The sequence below is a fragment of the Patagioenas fasciata genome, chromosome 2 (assembly GCF_037038585.1).
Source record: "Patagioenas fasciata isolate bPatFas1 chromosome 2, bPatFas1.hap1, whole genome shotgun sequence".
NCBI lineage: Eukaryota > Metazoa > Chordata > Aves > Columbiformes > Columbidae > Patagioenas > Patagioenas fasciata.
Window position 1 is genome coordinate 166168187 of NC_092521.1, and position 17844 is coordinate 166186030.

The window sequence follows — 17844 nt, forward strand, 5'->3', positions numbered from 1 at the left end:
ACTGCAATGAGTCCTGCTTTGCACAGCTTTTGGAAAGCATTCGGAAACGGTTTCCTTGGCGGGTGGTGAGGACTGAGTAAGAGTGTCCTCACCGCTTAGCAAGCGTCAAAACTTCTGTTTGGGTGTAATAAAAGCCATTTTTGCCCCTGAGGGCGGTGAGAGCCTGGCCCAGGTTGGCCAGAGAGGTGGTGGATGAACCATGGAGACATCCCAGGCCAGGCTGGACGGGGCTCTGAGCAACCTGAGCTGGTGAAGATGTCCCTGCTCATGGCAGGGGTGGCACTGGGGGAGCTTGGAAGGTCCCTTCAACCCAAACCATTCTGTGATTCTATGAATATCAGGGGCTACACAAAAAGCTCATTTAAGCTGCTGGACATCCTCAGTGTGAAGCAACTCAGCCTGAAGAATGTAGCAGATTGAGGATTTATACATTTAATTGTCCTTACTGAAGACTTGGTCAATTCAATTGCTCAAGTTACCACTTCCACACTTTGGGATAGCCCAACATTCCAAACTTAGGAAAAATAACCTACGGCCTGCTGCAATAACCAAAATTTCTTTGGTTTAAGTTTTCTTGGTCTCCCAGGCCACGGTTGGGTAAGTTTACTCAGAGCTGAGGCTCAGCAAGGGACAGAATCACCCCAGGGGGACCCCACAGCCCCTTTTATGTTGAAGAACCAGGGCAGTTCTACCACATGCCGAACTTTAACTTTCTTCTCTTTCTTACATGTTTAAATCTGAATTTTGGATCTGTTCCTTGGCATTTTCTCGTCAAGTCCACATGTATAAAAGATGATCACAGCAATCCTCATCTTTGGTATTATCAGCTGATTAAATAAATCAGGAAGTAGATTGCATATGTTTTCCTATTGGAGTTGATGCTGTTACAAAGGTTGGAGTTGGCTCAGCGTGTGCTCATCATTTTTGAAATGTAACTCTGACTGGAAGTATAAGTAACATTTTAATTAATTAACATTTTGCCGTGATCACTTTGCCATGCAAAACTCTTCTGAGGCTTTTTTTGTGATCGCAAAACGCATTTTCCCCTCAGATGGAGACGTCACTACAAGGCCACTCAGGCTCCTCCAAGGGGGTGAAGTGTAAGGAAGGATTAAAGAGGGAATGTTGTTTTTACAAAACTGAGGAGAGCACTCAGGTTCCTCACAGCGGGTGAAGCACCAGCGAGGTCGGCCCTGTAGGGGCAGGATGGGTCAGGGACAGCGCGGTGAGGGGGTCACTGTGTTATTTCACAGAATGTCAGGGGTTGGAAGGGACCTGGAAAGCTCATCCAGTGCAATCCCCCCATGGAGCAGGAACACCCAGCTGAGGTTACACAGGAAGGTGTCCAGGCGGGTTTGAATGTCTGCAGAGAAGGAGACTCCACAACCTCCCTGGGCAGCCTGGGCCAGGCTCTGACACCCTCACCATGAAGAAGTTTCTTCTCATATTTATGTGGAACCTCTTGCGTTCCAGTTTGTACCCATTACCCCTTGTCCTATCATTGGTTGTCACCGAGAAGAGCCTGTCTCCATCCTCCTGAAACTCACTCTTTATATATTTATAAACATTAATAAGGTCACCCCTCAGTCTCCTCCATGTCTGGAGCCCCAGCTCCCTCAGCCTTTCCTCACACGGGAGATGCTCCACTCCCTTCAGCATCTTTGTTGCCCTGCACTGGACTCTCTCCAGCAGTTCCCTGTCCTTCTAGAACTGAGGGGCCCAGAACCGGGCTTTATTCCATAAAGCACCGTTCCCCCGCTGTTGCACAGGGTTGCGGGAGCAGCGCAGCCTCGAACCCTCAGCCCCAGCAGCCGCTCCCCCTCACAGCGCAGGGCGGGCGGCGGGAAAGCGCGGCGGGGGCGGGGAGAGGCGGGGCCAGGCGGCGCCGTGCCGGGGCGGGCGGACGGGCCATGGAGCCCTTCGGTTAATGGCGTTCGGGGCCGGCGGAGGGTGAGGGGAGTGGGGCGGGGTGGGGGAGCTGAGGGGAGCGCGGTGCGGCGAGGGAACAAAGCGCCAGAGCTGCCAGGTAAGGCCGCGGCTGCTACTACCGCCCCCTGCTCGGGGGAGGGGACGTCCCCCCCCCCCCCCGCTTCCTCCTCCTCCCCCTCCCCACATCGGCTGTTTGTGAGAGGCACAAATTCTCCTCAGGGCGGATCTCCCCTCCCGGCCTCTTCTCCTGGAGTGCCCCCGCACCCTCGCCGCTCCTCGGAGGGTTTTGAGTGCGGTTGCGGGGGAGAAGGTGTCGCCTTGAGTTTCTGTCAGCGATGTAATTGTAGCCGGGAGGGGCGGGAGGCTCCCGGGGGGTCGGCGGTTCGAGACTCCCTGGCGGTTCGAACCCCCCCTTGTCTCCCCCCGCCACGGGAGGTCGGCGGTTCGAGACTCCCTGGAGGTTCGAGGCCCCTCCGGTGGGTCGGAGGTTCGAGACTCGCTGGCGGTTCGAGCTTCCCCAGGGCGCCGCTTCTTTGTGTCCAGGTGGCGAGGACGAGGGGCCGCCCGCGGCCATGGGGGTGCAGGACCGGCCCCAGTGCTTCTTCGAGATCGAGATCAACCGGGAGCCAGGTGAGCCGTTCGTCTCAAGTGTTGCGTTTGTATTTTTATTTTTCTCCGCGTTTTTCCCCTAAATAATTGACTCCGGCCGTCAGCAATGAGTTTGGCCATTGATGCGTAATTTCCGAGTGAGTTTTTAGTAACTTTAGATGTTTACAGGGGTGCTGGATGCTTTTTATTCTCTCTTACGATTTATTTATATTCCCATACATGAAAACAGAGGTTCGGTGAGCCAAATTAACACTATTCTGAAGAAAAAAAAACTGCTGTCTGGTTATGTGCTGAACGATGAAAAATTAGGGCAAGTTGTGAGGAAACTGCAGAGACGCTCCTAGAAGTATTTTTAATCATATACAGTAATTAAAACTGGAAAAGGGGCCTCGGGAGGTCATCTGGTCTAAATCTTTCCTCTTCCTGCTCACAATGAGGCTCCTGAATGTAAATGGGGGATTGACCGTAGGAGCACAGAACATCTCACCAGGTGGCCTGTTTAAAATAAATAATAGTTAAAATAAATCCATCTCAATTCATATTTTTCCTATGGGAATTGTGAGTGCTAGACTGTGAGTTTTAATCCTGGAATAGCGACTTGTTTCTCTCTTCTGTTTTTCCTCTTCTTAAAGATGGTCGTACAGATTTACTGACCCATCTTCTTTGGAACATGAATTTATGGATGAATATTAGTTGTCTCACATACACTCGACTCTTTATATCGCTACAGTTTGTCTCTCAGAAGAAGTGAATAAATGCGATGGCTTCATTTGGCTTTCACTTTCATTTTCTGCTTCAATGTCTCCCTGAAAACCTTTGAAATACGAGTTTATATCTTTGCTTTTTCCAATTTCGGTTGCTTTGAAGTGTAACCGTAACCCATTTTGCTTGCTTTTTGTTTTCACCAAAGTTTCAAAAGAAAGAGTCAGTTCTAACTTCAGTGACCTGACAGGGCATATCTATAAATCTGTTGCTATTGCAGCTCCTATTAGTTATTATAATCAACAGTGCCTTTGCTGAATACTCTTATTGAAGAGAAAAATGTAGATGGGAGTTTTAACACTTTCTGTTTCCTTAAATTTAGATTTACTGTGGAATGAGACTACTAAAAATGCTTTAGGTTGGGTAGGTTTCCAGTTTAGGAGTGATAGTTTGGTGGGATTGATTTAATTCATTCTTCATCTAATTTGCTTTTAATGTTTGCTAGGGTTTTTTTGCTTTGACTCTCCGTCTGTAGAACCTCTCCCTGTGCTGTTTTCTTCTTCTTTTTCTTTACATGCACGTTCCTGCTCCAATTTCAGAATCCCTCTTGGTGCCAGCCTTGTGCCACATTTCACCAGCAAAAGCGGATTTTTCCCTTGTTTTCCCTCAAATCTACTTGGGTTTGACGGCTGATAGCGATGCCAGGGAGGAATTGCAGCGTTAGTGTTCTTGGTGGCACAGAGTTTTCTTTCCCTGGAATAGACACAGGGGCTTTGGCTCTGTTTGTGGCTGCCTGTAGTTATTTTCTCTTTAAAGTAACAGGAATCTCCCAGCTGTATATGAAATTTCAGAGCCCTGACTAATGCCTTGTGTTTCCTGTAGGAAAACGTGCCAGTTTGTAAATTATTGGTCCGGGGACTTGCGTGTAATCCGGTTGTACTACTTCATTCTAGTGTCTTGTTTATTAACACAACTATGTCTCAGGATATAAGTTTAGATTTCAAAAGCTGCTCTTTCAGCTGTAAGATGACCTTCAAAAGCTGACCCGAGTGTGAATGATAAAGCAGTGCTTCCAGATGACACGAAGCACTAACTCTGGGAGATGTGCTCTCCTGCTGACACTAGGGAGGTATTAATTTTAACTTCTAAACTGCCAGCAGATTTCCAAATGAACATTTTGCTTGTTTGATTTTAATACAATAAGCTGGGCAACGTGCTTGTTTTTCATTAGACATAGGGAGGAAGAACTGGGGAAGAGAAGGATCCTGCATTTTGTTGCTGACCAAGAAATAAGACATCACCCCTACCCTGTCTACACCAGAAAGCTGAACTAACATCACTCCACAAAATGCAGAAAATAAGAGGTTATGCCCCTGCAGCACTGGAGACATCTCTATGCCTGCAGAATACAAAACTGTGTCATTTTAACAATGTAGGTTGCTCACAGATCAAAAATCTTCCCCAATGCAGCTGCAAACTCTCAGCTTTCCCCTCACAGACGTTGCTCACACGAAATTTGTACAGGTACTTGTAGCAATTAAAAATAAGAGCAGCGCACAGAGTAGATGAGGAGTAGAATCTGGTGTGTGTGCGTACAGGGTTGGAATTATTTTGACTGTTTAACTAGATCCCTTAGAAAATACAGGAGTGAATATTGTAGCTGGGTGCTTTCAGAAGCCGCGCTCCAGCTTTTGTGTCCGTATTTTAATTTTAGCTACAGAATCTTGGAATAAAACTTGGTGCCAGCTTGTATGCTTTGTCGGCTTTGTGTCGGTGCTTTAAGTCTAAATTTAGGCCGCTTTTAATAAGTTGTCTGTTACGCATTTTTTTGAAACAAATTCACATTGTGGTTGATAATTTTTAAAGAGCGAATGGAAAATAAATCAAGGAATAAGCATTTATTTGGATACCAGCACAGATGGCACCTCTCCCTTCCTCTGGGTGCCCCCATCAGTATGTTTGGCCACCTGCAGCACACACAGAGGCGTCAACTATTTACAGAGCGCCAAGAATTTTGGCATGGCAGCAGATGCCTATTTAAATAATTTTGCCTTTAAACTCCGTGATGCAGCATCTGTGCGAAGCTCCAGACTTTCAGGTGTGGGCATAATTAGGACACATGTCCGGCTGGGATGTCACATACCTGCTGTAGCACTTTGTGTGGCCATCCAAGATCTCCCCTTCCCACCCTGGGACTGGCTTTATTCATCATAAAGTATGTTCTGTTTGCTCATTTTTACTTTGTTTCATTCTTATTCACAAAAGAATTTTCCTTCTTGTCTTTTGTTTTAACTTCTTTTTCTCTTCTGTTGTTGTTTGACCCTTTGCTCGCTTTTTCATTTCACTTCAGTTTCTATGTCTCTTCCCTCCTCAGTCTGTTCTTTCGCTATTTCTCTCCGTCCAGTCACTTTTGCCTCAAGTTTTGTGTATTTATAGTTTGTATTGTAAAGTTTGGGATTTCAGCTGCTACGAATTTATGTGAAATAAGCCCCACGCAAAAGTCATCACACCCTCTTTTCCCCAAAAATAAGACAGGGTCTTATATGAATTTTTGCTCCAAAAGATGATCACTTTTTTACATGCGTGGCTGCCTGGACACTATTTAAATCGACTTTTTAAATGAACCGTAGCTAGGGCTTATTTTTGGAGCAGGGTTTATGTTTCGAGCATCCTGAAAAATCACTCCAGGGCTTATTTTCAGGGTAGGTCTTATTTTTGGGGAAAGAACCTGCATTAGTAGAACCAGGGATGCCTTATGGAGTTTTTGTTACCCTTCCTGAAGACAGAAGCTTTTCTTAACCAGCTTCCCATTCACTTTTAGCCCCTTGAAGGCACAAAGTTGTAGATTGGCAGAAAATAAATCAGCGTTTTGACTCTGAGGTTCAACAGGAGCCAAGTGGTGATGCAGTATGAGAACCCCTATAAGGGGGTATAAGGGAGATACATACAGGTAGATTCAGGGGGAAAAGGTTTAATAAAAAATATAGTTTACCCATTATGTAGAATTATTGTTGTCAATGTAGAATTAAATACCCTGAAGATTCACCTTGATGTGCAGCACAAAGGGGATTAGTGAGTGAAAGGCCATACAAATCGGCCTCTTCTGCTGGGAGGAGACAAAGTGTAGCCTCTCATTTAATATCTCTGTGAAGCTGAACACGGGCAGTTTTTGGTCCGTGTGGTATTGAAATGTCTTTACTTTTGTGGAGACTGCAGAATATGGAGCTTCAGGTGGTATTTGTGGAAGACCGGGCTTGGTAGAGAGCCAGGGAAATAAGTTTATGGAGGTTTTGCTTGCAAAGATTGTAAGGAAGCATCAACAAAGTGTTAATGGATCAAGACTGTAGATTCTTCCTCGGGGGAACTGCGGCATCCATTGTTTTAACCGACATTTTAAATAAAATCTGCTCATTTTCCACCAGCAGCTGAAAACTGTAGCCACGTTTCTACTTTAAAGCAACCTTTTCAAATTGATGCGGCTTAAGCGTTCACAACTTGATGGATAAATGTATGAATCAAATTAAAACGTGGGTGTTTTAGCGAGCGGTTATTTGAACTTGGATGCAAATCTGGCTGAGCCTTTGGGCCTCTGACCCTTGTCCTGGGTCTGCGAGGGACGTGAATCCCAGTCTTAATGGCTGTAATCCCTGCTTTCCCCTTCAGCGGGATATTCCTGTTGATACACTGGGAAAAGTGGCTGCTTAGTTTGCTCTGAAAAATTGGGAAATGCCCAAATCAGTATATTTAAATTTAATTTTGAATAACTAAGTTTAGTTGGGGAGTGTCTGTTTGCAATGGACACCTTTATTACCTAAACACACCATAACCCAGCGAAACAATTTGTATTACATGGAAAGTATATTCAAGCAAGATCTTTTTGCTTCTCGAGGTTGTTTCTAAAAAGTTAAGTAGATAAATTGGATGAAATCAGTGATCATTTTAATAAACTTTACTAGCAGGAGCCCTTATTACAATATAACATGAGTATTCCTACCCTGAATTTTTACCACTTAAATTAAATATTAGTTCTGCCTCCGATGACGAATTGATCAGGGGTTCAAGAACAAAACAAGAAGAAAAGGGTTTTCAACTTTCACTTTGAAAATAGAGTTCTGAAATCAGATTATTTCTGATCATTGTGCCTTCTGGTTTCTGTAATTGGTGAAACTCATTAGCGACAGATGGCGCTTTATGAAATCAAACTTCAAAACATCTTAGATTTCATATATGTATCACTGTATGTAACTACCAGTAATGTTAATAGCTTTTTCATCGCTTACTCTTAATTGCTATCAAAAAAATATCCTTAAAAAATAAGTTTAAAGCCTAACAAATAAGAATATCAAAGTATTGTTTTACAAGTAATAGATAAATGTTGAGTTATGGTTGGATACATTTCTATGGTGTTGACAGCACAAAAAGTATAGGGATGCACCATAAAATATACAGTGTTGTACAAATGAATGTGTCTTCATAGCTATGAGCTGCTGAGACTTGGTTTTCTATTGAGAACGACCCAAAGATTAAAATTAGAGAAGTGTCCTGCCTGCTAGTGCATTAAAATAAATGTTATAGGGTTTTTATGTGTTTGTTTCTTCGGGCTTTTTTTGGTTTTGTGGGGTTTTTTGTTGGGTTGGTTTTGGTTTGTTTTAGTTTGTGTGACTTGTTATGGTACTGGAAGAGTTAAATCTCAGATTAGGTGAGAATTTTATCATTAAACAATATAATCCCAGCATTTTTTGCTTTATCCTATAAATGAAGTATCTTTGCAAGCTCCTTTCTTGGCTAAAGCCGATGAGTCTGGGTGCATTTGTGAGCAGACTTCACCTATTTGAATAATTTTTCTTAGCATTTTTCTATTTGTTTTTTGTTGAGGGAAGATGCAAGAGGAAGATTTGTAGGTTCTAAGTGTACTTTTTGTGCATACTTCTAATAGAGATTTTTATATATTTGTTTTAAATAACAGCAGTTATTTCATATGTATGCGTTTGATCAAGGTGTGAAAATGTTTGATCTCTCTCTGGCACATGTAATTGACTGTTTGTTGGTGGAAAAATATCACCTTTCGGTGATAATGGTATTCATGCAGTTTAGGTAAAATACAGATAGCAACCTCCCAGATGGGTGCACAGTGTGGGGTTTGTGTATTGTAAGCACACAGCGACATTTTATATAGCGGGGTAAGCGGTACTTAAGGTTATATGGAGGAGAAACGTCCTTATATTTCGAACTGGATCTATAGTCTTTTAAAGTTATGTGCATTATGGAAGGCATGGGAAGGCAGCAGGAGTTATTGTTGAGAAAACATTAGGGAAAAATACTGGTTAAATCATGTTGCCTTAGTTATAGAATCATTTTGGTTGGAAAAGACCCTCAAGATCGAGTCCAACCGTTAACCCACCCCTGGCACTGCCCCATGTCCTGAGAACCTCATCTGTGTCTGTCCAACCCCCCCAGGGATGGTGACTCCAGCACTGCCCTGGGCAGCCTGTTCCAATGCCCCACAGCCCTTTGGGGAAGAAATTGTTCCCCAGATCCAACCTCAACCTCCCCTGGTGCAACTTGAGGCCGTTTCTTTGTGTCCCTGTCTCCCCTCAGCTCCTGTTCTCCAGCTGAACCCCCCAGGTCCCTCAGCCACTTCAGTCTTTTTCCAGGTTCTGCTTTGACATCTTCAAGAGCTTCAGAGGATGTTCTTCCACCAGCAAACAGAGATGATGATGTCTCCTGTTGAAGGTGCTAAATACCTTGGGGTTTGTATATAGGACAGGGACTTGCAAGCAGAGGCTTCTGAGGGCAAATGTCCCTTCTATAGACAATAACACCTCCTGTGTTATTGGTTGGACTTGATGATCCTGAGGGTCTTTTCCAACCAAAATGATTCTATGATTCTACAGTTTGTCACCTTGGCACATCAGCAACTTGTCTGGATCCATCTGCTCTTAATAGAATGGGCATAGTAACAACCTTTTCTCTGAAATGTGATGTATTGTTTCACATGGCAAATGCAAGAGGAGGTCTGGACATCGCTTTCTGAAGCTCTTGGTCGCTGCTCGGTTCGGCGCTTCCACAAGCAGAGAAGCCGGACTTCTGCTCTCCTAAGTTACTCTGCTTAGAATGAAAATTAATAACTCTGTTACAAAACTCTCTCCTCTTTTGTGTTCTCTATACGAATCTTCAATCTGTATGGTTTATCATGTGTTCTTCACATCCAGATGATTCTCTTTTCACAGCAGTGCTCACAAATACCCCTGTTTAACGTGTAATCTCTGAATACTCCCTCTTTCTTCATTCTTTGGAGGGTGTTCTTACCCATTTACTTTAGATTTTCCTGCCGTAATGCCAAATGCTCCAAGAACATTCTCACTGCAGTTTTAAAGCCAGACCTTAAAATCAGAACCTGGAGCTTAAGTTAGTCACACTTCATGGTAAGAATCCATTTGAAACGGTTTATAGAGGGTTAATATGTGATCAATAGATTCTTTAATGCATATTGCAAGCCCTCGTAGCTTTTGTGGTGATTGTAAATAGTTAGAGATGATTCCATGTAGGTCAGCAGTAAGTGATAAAGGTGGTTATAAGATTTGACCCTTCTATAAACAACATCTAATTATTTATTAAAACATCCACTAATCGTTTATTAACTTTTAACGCACTATAAATAGAACTCTTGGTTCCACTGTCATTTCTCAGAACATTCAACTTCCATAATTATAAACCAAATAAAATAGGAAGTGATGCACCCTATGAAAATACTGCCTACATTTAAGGGTCTGTGGTATGAGTTACACAGTTCGGTCACTGTCACCATTCCTTTTGCCTTTATAAGAATCATGCACATTTATTTGCCACAGAAGAGTTCTGTGACAGTTGTCATGAAATAAATTCACAATCCTGATTAAAGCGGCACTGGAAGTACCCACACAACTTATATAATGCATTAAAAATAGGCTGTACCAGCCCAGAAATTGAAAGCTTTATCATTATCTTTCTTGCATGGCGGGTATTTCAACAGCTTTTTATCTAAAAATACAGGTGGTTTCTGTGTTACTTTGGTTTATTTCTCTCCATTTTGAACCAACAATTCACCTTGCTGGCAATCGCATATGTTTGGACAAAGCCTTGAATACAGTTTCTTAGGAGCATCTCAGAATTTTTGGTGACAAAGTATTGATTGAAATATATTTTAACTCATATTTTTCCTTTGGGGAGGTAATGGAGAAATAATTCCTGGACTAGTTACTTCTCTTTTAATTATCTTTCAAGTCTTACCAGTATATACCACTAGAGGGTAGTGCTCATTGACAGATAACAGTCTTGGCATTCTGGCCAACAGTGTGGCTTTTATGGCTTATTTCACAACCTATAGAGCCAACAACTTTTTTCATTGCTGATTAATATCTGTTTTAAAATATTTCGTACATTTGGGAGTTTATTTGGCTTTGTTTTCTTTAGTAACATACCTCCTGCTATCTTAGAAAATAAAATAGAAAAAGTGAAGCAGTCCTAAAATAGTTTTGCTTTATATTTGAATAGTTTTCCACCCAACAGCATGACTGAGAGAATGAGGCTGTTCACTTTGCATAGAAAGTACAATTTGGTTCATGGCATCTGGAAGAAGAGGAGCATTAGTCCTGAACTTGCTGACGTTGCTCTGTCCCCCTTGCAGCTTTCCCATTTGATTCATCTGTTTGCATTGATTTTGTATAACCCAAGGATTTTAGGCCGAGAATACCAATGTGTGTCTAATCCTTAACACAGGACGAGCCTAAGACAGCTGGATTTTTAGGTAATGATCATAGGGTAATGATAAAGTTCTAATAAATTAGATGGAATGTTATCACTTAATCTTCGTTTTTCCACAATCTTGGCATTGTTCTTTCCTGATGCTTGTTTTATATAGGCATATATGAGATCGTTTCTTATTCTGCTTGATAAAATAACTTTTTCTCAGAAAAAAGACTTTTTCAGAACATACAGATTTATTTATGTACAAATTTTCTTATTATAAAGTGCTACAAAACTCTTAATTTGTTGTTGTTTTTTAATCTTCTAGTTGGTCGAATTATGTTTCAGCTCTTCTCAGACATATGTCCGAAGACTTGCAAAAACTTCCTTTGCTTGTGCTCAGGTAAGTTGCTGATATTTAAGACTTAATGTTTCTTACAATGATCCTTTGTTTCTGCACGTGTAAAGCACAGGCTAATAATACTGCTGTTCACTTTTTTCATGTTAAAAACGAAGCTCAGACTTGTTAATGCTGAGGAGGATTTGAGCCATGCGCAGATATTGTGTTCTTTTATAACTAGTGATGGAGATAATAGATAGTTACAGAATGCGAAGCTGTGAATTTGTGCAACAAACCCACATTTTTGGGGCCCTAATGTGGAGCTCCTGCAGGTAGAAGTGATTAACAAAGCTGAGATTATGGTGGAATTATTGATGGCTCCAGTTAGGCAAATGTGATAAAGGCAAGCGATTCATTAGGAGAGACATTAAGTACTAATGTCGCTGCACAGTGTAATGGTGACATTTGGCTTGGGATGCTACGTAAAACTTTGAATGTATAGAATTTTTTTCTTATATACACTGATTGTATACAATAAAATGTTGAGTGTATTTCAGGTGCTACACAAGGATCAGAGGCCAGGAGCATTATGAAATCTGAGAAAACTTGGTCACTTTTAGCTAAGCAAAGGACTGAATGGGAACATGATGGTCCCTTAGAAATCATGGGATGGTTTGGTGGGCAAGAGGAGAGAAAAGATCTGTGGGATCAGAGAGACAACATTGGCAGCAGAATGTCTGGGTATAATATAGCACCCTCCAACCCTTTTTGTTTTTTAAGCAGGACTTAATTTTTAAATGGTTTCTAATGACTGGAAGAATAAGGGTAGTGAGTGTTCCTCAGGGATTTTTCAGTTGTAAGTTGAAGATTAATCTTGATGAGGTTATTCTAGGAATTGGTGTGTGTTATTTATCTGAAGAATGTGGTTTGTGTCTCTTGGTGACCTCCTGGTCTTGGATACCTGAATACACAGTGATCTGCAATATACCTTGAATTAGCCACACCAGCATAGCCTCTACCTTCTATATAAAATAACTCATTGAAACACTCCAGCAAGACTTTCCAGGCAGCATTTTAACATCTGACTTTAGCAAAGAGCTTTTCGCTAACTGGTTGTGAAACAAATGTGTTGATGTGCTTATGCGTTAACTCCTTAAAGTTCATCTTGTCTGAGTTCAGATCCCAGAATGTGCTGTATGCTAGGTAATCTGGGAAGATTTAGCAGAGCTTTATAGCACTGTGAACTTGTGGAAGGTACAATACATATCTTTTTTTGAGGTCTGTGTGGTCTGTACCACCCCTTTATTTTACTTGCTGGTTTTTGTTTGGTTGGTTTTCTTCTAATCACTGATGCTTATTGAAGAGATACTTAGGAATAGACTGAAACGGGAATCATAGAAAGATAGGAATGCGCTCAAAGTTTGTCTTAATCGGAATAGTTACAAAAGGTAATAAATAAAATGCAGTAGGAGATTGAATAGTGTGATGTCTGAACCTTGAGTTCTGGAGCTCCATAGGATTGTTTAAATCCTTAGAGCAGCTTTGCTAGAAAAATGTAGGTGGAGATAAAGGAAGGAAAAGGTGTTGGAGGTGATGAGGTGTGAAACAAGCAGAAGAAATAACTTAAAAATAAACAAGTGTGACTTCTTTGTATGCATCCCGGTTGGAATTCTGTTCTGTATCTGGCTGTACAGGTTTCGTTGACGCCTTCTGCTGGAACCTGTCTTGAATTATAAGAACATTTGAGAGCGAGCAGAAAGTTAGGAGGTGCGTTTCTGAGATCAGACTTGCAGACTTGAAGTACCTGAAACATTTGCTTCGTTCTTGCAAATTGTGGTTATTACTCTGTACTCATACGGCAGAACGATGATTTGATAGATATCTTTAAATATTTGCTAATAAACGTGGTAATTAAATTCCGCAGGGGAGAAAAAAGCATGCAGAAAAACCTGAAGTAATTGCGTTTCTTTTGGTGAATGTAATGTTTAAGAGAATTAAATTATATTCATTTCTTTTGTGGGTAGAAGCCATCTCTTTTCTGCCATGGTAGTTCTCAAACTTGAACTTAGGATGGCTGAGCTTGGAGGGTAGAGCCACGTGGCCAACATAAATTCTTGTATTCATCTGTGTTGCTTCTCAGTTTGCCCGAGTTGTTTTTTTCCTGTCAACCGTTCTGTCTGCCTTCCCGCAGCAGTGCTGTGACGGGAGATAAAAGTGGACCTGTAAAATGGCACTGAGCTCTGGCAACCAGAACTGAGGTGTGAAGGGTTGCTTTAAATTTTTAGAGTTGTGAGTTGCTGTAGCACCTTCAGTGACCAAGTCAGACGTTTGCTTCAGGAAGGTGGGCTCCCCTGACTCCTGCAGAGTGCGTTGGTAGAACTTCAGTCATCATAGAAATTTCAATTCCTACCAGGTGTATCTTTTGTCCTTAGCTTTTGGTCGCAGAATCACAGACTGGTTGGGGTTGGAAGGGACCTCTGGAGATCATCCAGTCCAACCCACCTGCTAACGCAGGTTCACCAGAGCAGATCACACAGGAAGGTGTCCAGGTGGGTTTGAATGTCTCCAGAGAAGGAAACTCCACAACCTCTCTGGGCAGCCTGGACCAGGCTCTGGCACCTCAAAGGAAAGAAGTTTCTCCTCATATTTAGATGTAACCTCCTGTGTTTCAGTCTGTGCCTGTTGCCCCTCATCCTGTCACTGGTCACCACTGAACAGAGTCTGGTCCATCCTCTTGACACCCACCCTGGAGATATTGATAAGCATTGATGAGATCCCCTCTCAGCTTCTCTTCTCCAGCTAAACAGCCCCAGCTCTCTCAGTGTCTCCTCATAAGAAAGATGCTCCAGACCCCTCAGCATCTTCATAGCCTCTGTTGGACTCTCTCCAGTAATTCCTTGTCCTTCATAAACTTAAGAGCCCAGAACTGCAAGAAATCTTTGAATCACTGGAGGTTTACTCAGTGCAGCATCACTTTCTGATGCTGGTGTCTCGTAGCCATGTGTGAGGTCTGTGCTCATCTAAGGAAGTATAATACATAGCGTATAATAGAAAGGGGATGCTGTCCCATTCTGGATTGTGTAGTCCACATAGTGGAATATCTTAGCAGCAAATTGTGAGCATTGTGGGCTTTTTTACTACATAAACTCAGAATTCTGCAAGTTAGGCCAATCCAGCATCTTTTTCCTTAGACAAGTATGTACCTACCTGTGCTGTGTCTGATAAAGGAATCACACCTGCAGGGTTAACGTGTCCTCACACCGTTATGGACTTCGTAGCTACTTGATTTGGGCTGTGCATTTCTGTCACATCGTTGTGAAGAGCGGTTTTGCTTGTCTCAAATGTTCGATACAGCCAATGTTTGAAATGCCGTGCCCGTCATCACGCCTGCCGCTCCCCCCGGAATCTCTGTGAGGCAAAGCAGGATGTTTTTGTCAGCAGCAGATGGGGGAGGACACGGTGATTCTGGCTGCCTTCCTGCAGCCTGGTGGCGTTGTCAGAAATAGACCTGGCTGCTGTGAATGTTGTCTGCCCTGACAGCGAGAGGCTCCTCGCTTGGAAATTAAAACCTCTGGATTTGGATCTTGAGTCTTGCGTCTGGGCAGGAACAACCCCAAGTTCCAGTATAAGTTGGGGAATGACCTATTAGTGTAAGGGAAAGGGACCTGGGGGACAGCAGGGTGACCATGAGCCAGCACTGGGCCCTTGTGGCCAGGAAGGCCAATGGTACCTGGGGTGGGTTGGAAGGGGGTGGTCAGTAGGTCAGAGAGGTTCTCCTGCCCCTCTACTCTGCCCTGGGGAGACCACACCTGGAATATTGTGTCCAGTTGTGGCCTCTCAGTTCCAGAAGGACAGGGAACTGCTGGAGAGAGTCCAGCGCAGCCACCAAGATGCTGAAGGGAGTGGAGCATCTCCCGTGTGAGGAAAGGCTGAAGGGAGCTGGGGCTGGAGGAGACTGAAGGGTGACCTCATTCATGGGGATCAATATGGAAAGGGGAAGTGTCAGGAGGATGGAGCCAGGCTCTTCTGGGTGACAACCAGTGACAGGACAAGGGGCAATGGATACAAACTGGAGTACAGGAGATTCCATTTAAATTTGAGAAGAAACTTGTTCATGGTGAGGGTGTCAGAGCCTGGACCAGGCTGTCCAGGGAGGTTGTGGAGTCTCCTTCTCTGCAGACATTCAAACCCGCCTGGACACCTTCCTGTGGAACCTCAGCTGGGTGTTCCTGCTCCATGGGGGGTTTGCACTGGATGAGCTTTCCAGGTCCCTGCCAACCCCTGACAGTCTGGGATTCTGTGACTTGGCAACCTGGCATTTACAGGTCCTTGGATCGGTCCATCTATTGAAGAATCACCAGCCCGTCAGCTCTTTGCTGCTTTCTCAGGAGCTTCCCTTCTCATCATCTTGAACAAAGTCAACTATTGGACACCTAATGCAGGATATCTCCATTTAGGTTGTTAGTGTGGGGTGTTAATAAGACACAAGAGCAGCGTTTACCTGCCAAGAAAGGCGAAAGGCCCTTTGATAAAGGCCCTTGTGTTGTGTCCCCCTTAGCTAACAGGTCATCCCTTGCAATCACTATATTAAGTTTTCCTCCTCCATCCATTTCCAAGTGATTTGCAGCGCATGGAAAGAACCGCTTAGGCAGGAAGGGTGTGAGTAGATTGAGCCCAAAGGCATTTTTCTTTTTCAGGCATATTTAGGGCAAAAAGAATAAGGCTGGCATTTGACCATAAACAAAAAAAGAAGCCCAGCCCATGGGCTTTGTACTGGTTGTTGCAGAAAGGTGTTTGAAGTCCCGCAGCTCTAACCAGTGGAACGATGAGTTTTTTGCATCACTGGGAGTCCAAGGACTGGTTTAGAGAAATCAGAGTGACATAATGAAGCTTTTGCAGGCACTTAGCCCTCCACCATTTGGCCAGCAGCTTCATCTGAAGTGTCTGTGGCTTGTGGGGAGGTAGTTGGGTGTTATGAATTTACCCACAGCTGTATCGTGCATGAAAGGAAGGGAACATCACAAATATTGCCCGTTAGAACAATGGGGACTGTCTTGATGACACCGTAAAGGAGAATAAAGGAAGGGACTGCAACTTCTGGCCGTGGTCTAAAGCTCAACTCTGGCCTTAAGGTGCCAGATCAATTACGTGACCACGTGCAATGCAGGATCCCATTCTGTAGCCTGAGGGACACCTTGAAACGTGACTGAAAATGGAGGCAGATGCTCCTTGATGTTGATTGATCTGGATTTTCCAATGTTGTAGCAAAGAGGGGCATGTTTGGGGGGTTAAGGGGTTGTGTCCATCGCTGTAATAAATAGTCTTGATTGGATAACTTCTGTGGAAAATACAGATGGGGTAGGGGAGGATACGGAGAGTCAGGGTAATGGAAAATCATTTGTATTTTCTGAGCAAAGGTGTCTACAAATATGATAAACAGCAATGCCATGAGTGGGTTTTGTGTTGCAAACTGCTTTTTGCCTTCATCCTGACAGCGATGGGCTGGTTAGAATAGCAAATTTGGGGTGATTTGGCCATTAGTTAATTTGTGGTGGAGGAACAATAGATTGCAACAGTGCGGGGGGTTGGCTCTGGGTAACAGGTCCATGGACACACCTGAGGGCACCACAGGTTAAATGTCTTTGACCTGTTCCATAACAGGTGGTGGGATGAGGCTGAACATTGGGTTATTTGTCCTGTCTCATTGCAGAATATCTCCTGCACACGTGGTTTTCATAGGATTTAAGCTGTATAATATACCTATTACTCTTAATCGCTGTGTTCTACCAGCTCCCCTCTCCTTGGAAGCCAAAGTCAGTGACTGTTGTGTGTTCCTCAACTGGACCAGTATAAATCCCTTATAAACCTACTACATAGAACTCCTGCTTGTAGAGCAGGTCATGGTGCCCTCATCCACATGCCCAGTGCAGCTTTTCTGCTGAATTTTGGAATAAAAGTTAATGACGCTTGAGGTTCTGGGGTGTTTTTCTCAATCATCACCACTTTTCCAAGAGCGGATCGTGTTGTACCCGAGTTCTGAGCTCCAATTTCTGTCCTGGGATTCAGCTGGCACATCACATCTAAGTGGTTTGGAAAGGATGCTGGTGTGAGCTATAACCACAGAAAATAGTTCATCTGCTAATAAGTGATAACTGTCTTAAATTCATTAACACTAAGGAGGTAGAACCCTTGCAATTGGGTCATTAACGATCTGTAGCCGCCTTTTTGTTTTCAACCTTCTTGCAGGTGAAAAAGGAATTGGCAAAACAACTGGGAAGAAGCTGTGTTACAAAGGCACCACGTTCCATCGGGTGGTTAAAAACTTCATGATTCAGGGTGGGGACTTCAGCGAAGGTAAAATACACTATGAAACCTGGAATGTTTGAAGCGGAACAGAAATATTGAAACTTAAATGGTTATAATGTGACTTTAGAAATGGAAGTTAATGACGAAGCATTACAGTGGCAAAATGAGTATTTTATTTGCTGTAAAGTATAGCATGGATTACCCATTTATTTGTTAATGTTTGTAATTCTGAA

At 43.2% G+C, this 17844-nt stretch overlaps 1 protein-coding gene across 5 annotated transcripts in view; it reads left to right on the top strand.

Annotated features, from left to right (window-relative positions):
* The first annotated feature begins 1934 nt into the window (after positions 1-1934).
* NKTR (natural killer cell triggering receptor) overlaps positions 1935-17844 on the top strand; it is a 47801-nt gene continuing 31891 nt past the window's right edge. For 3 of the 5 annotated variants that reach the window (XM_065830585.2, XM_071805387.1, XM_065830586.2), the window contains exons 1-3: positions 2125-2559; positions 11294-11368; positions 17552-17659. In XM_065830585.2, coding sequence (XP_065686657.1) covers positions 2502-2559; positions 11294-11368; positions 17552-17659 — 241 coding nt within the window. In that variant the 5' untranslated portion in view covers positions 2125-2501. Of the gene's footprint in view, positions 2027-2124; positions 2560-11293; positions 11369-17551; positions 17660-17844 lie in introns of those variants that run through there. The other 2 variants (XM_065830584.2, XM_065830587.2) reach the window with 2 other exon arrangements.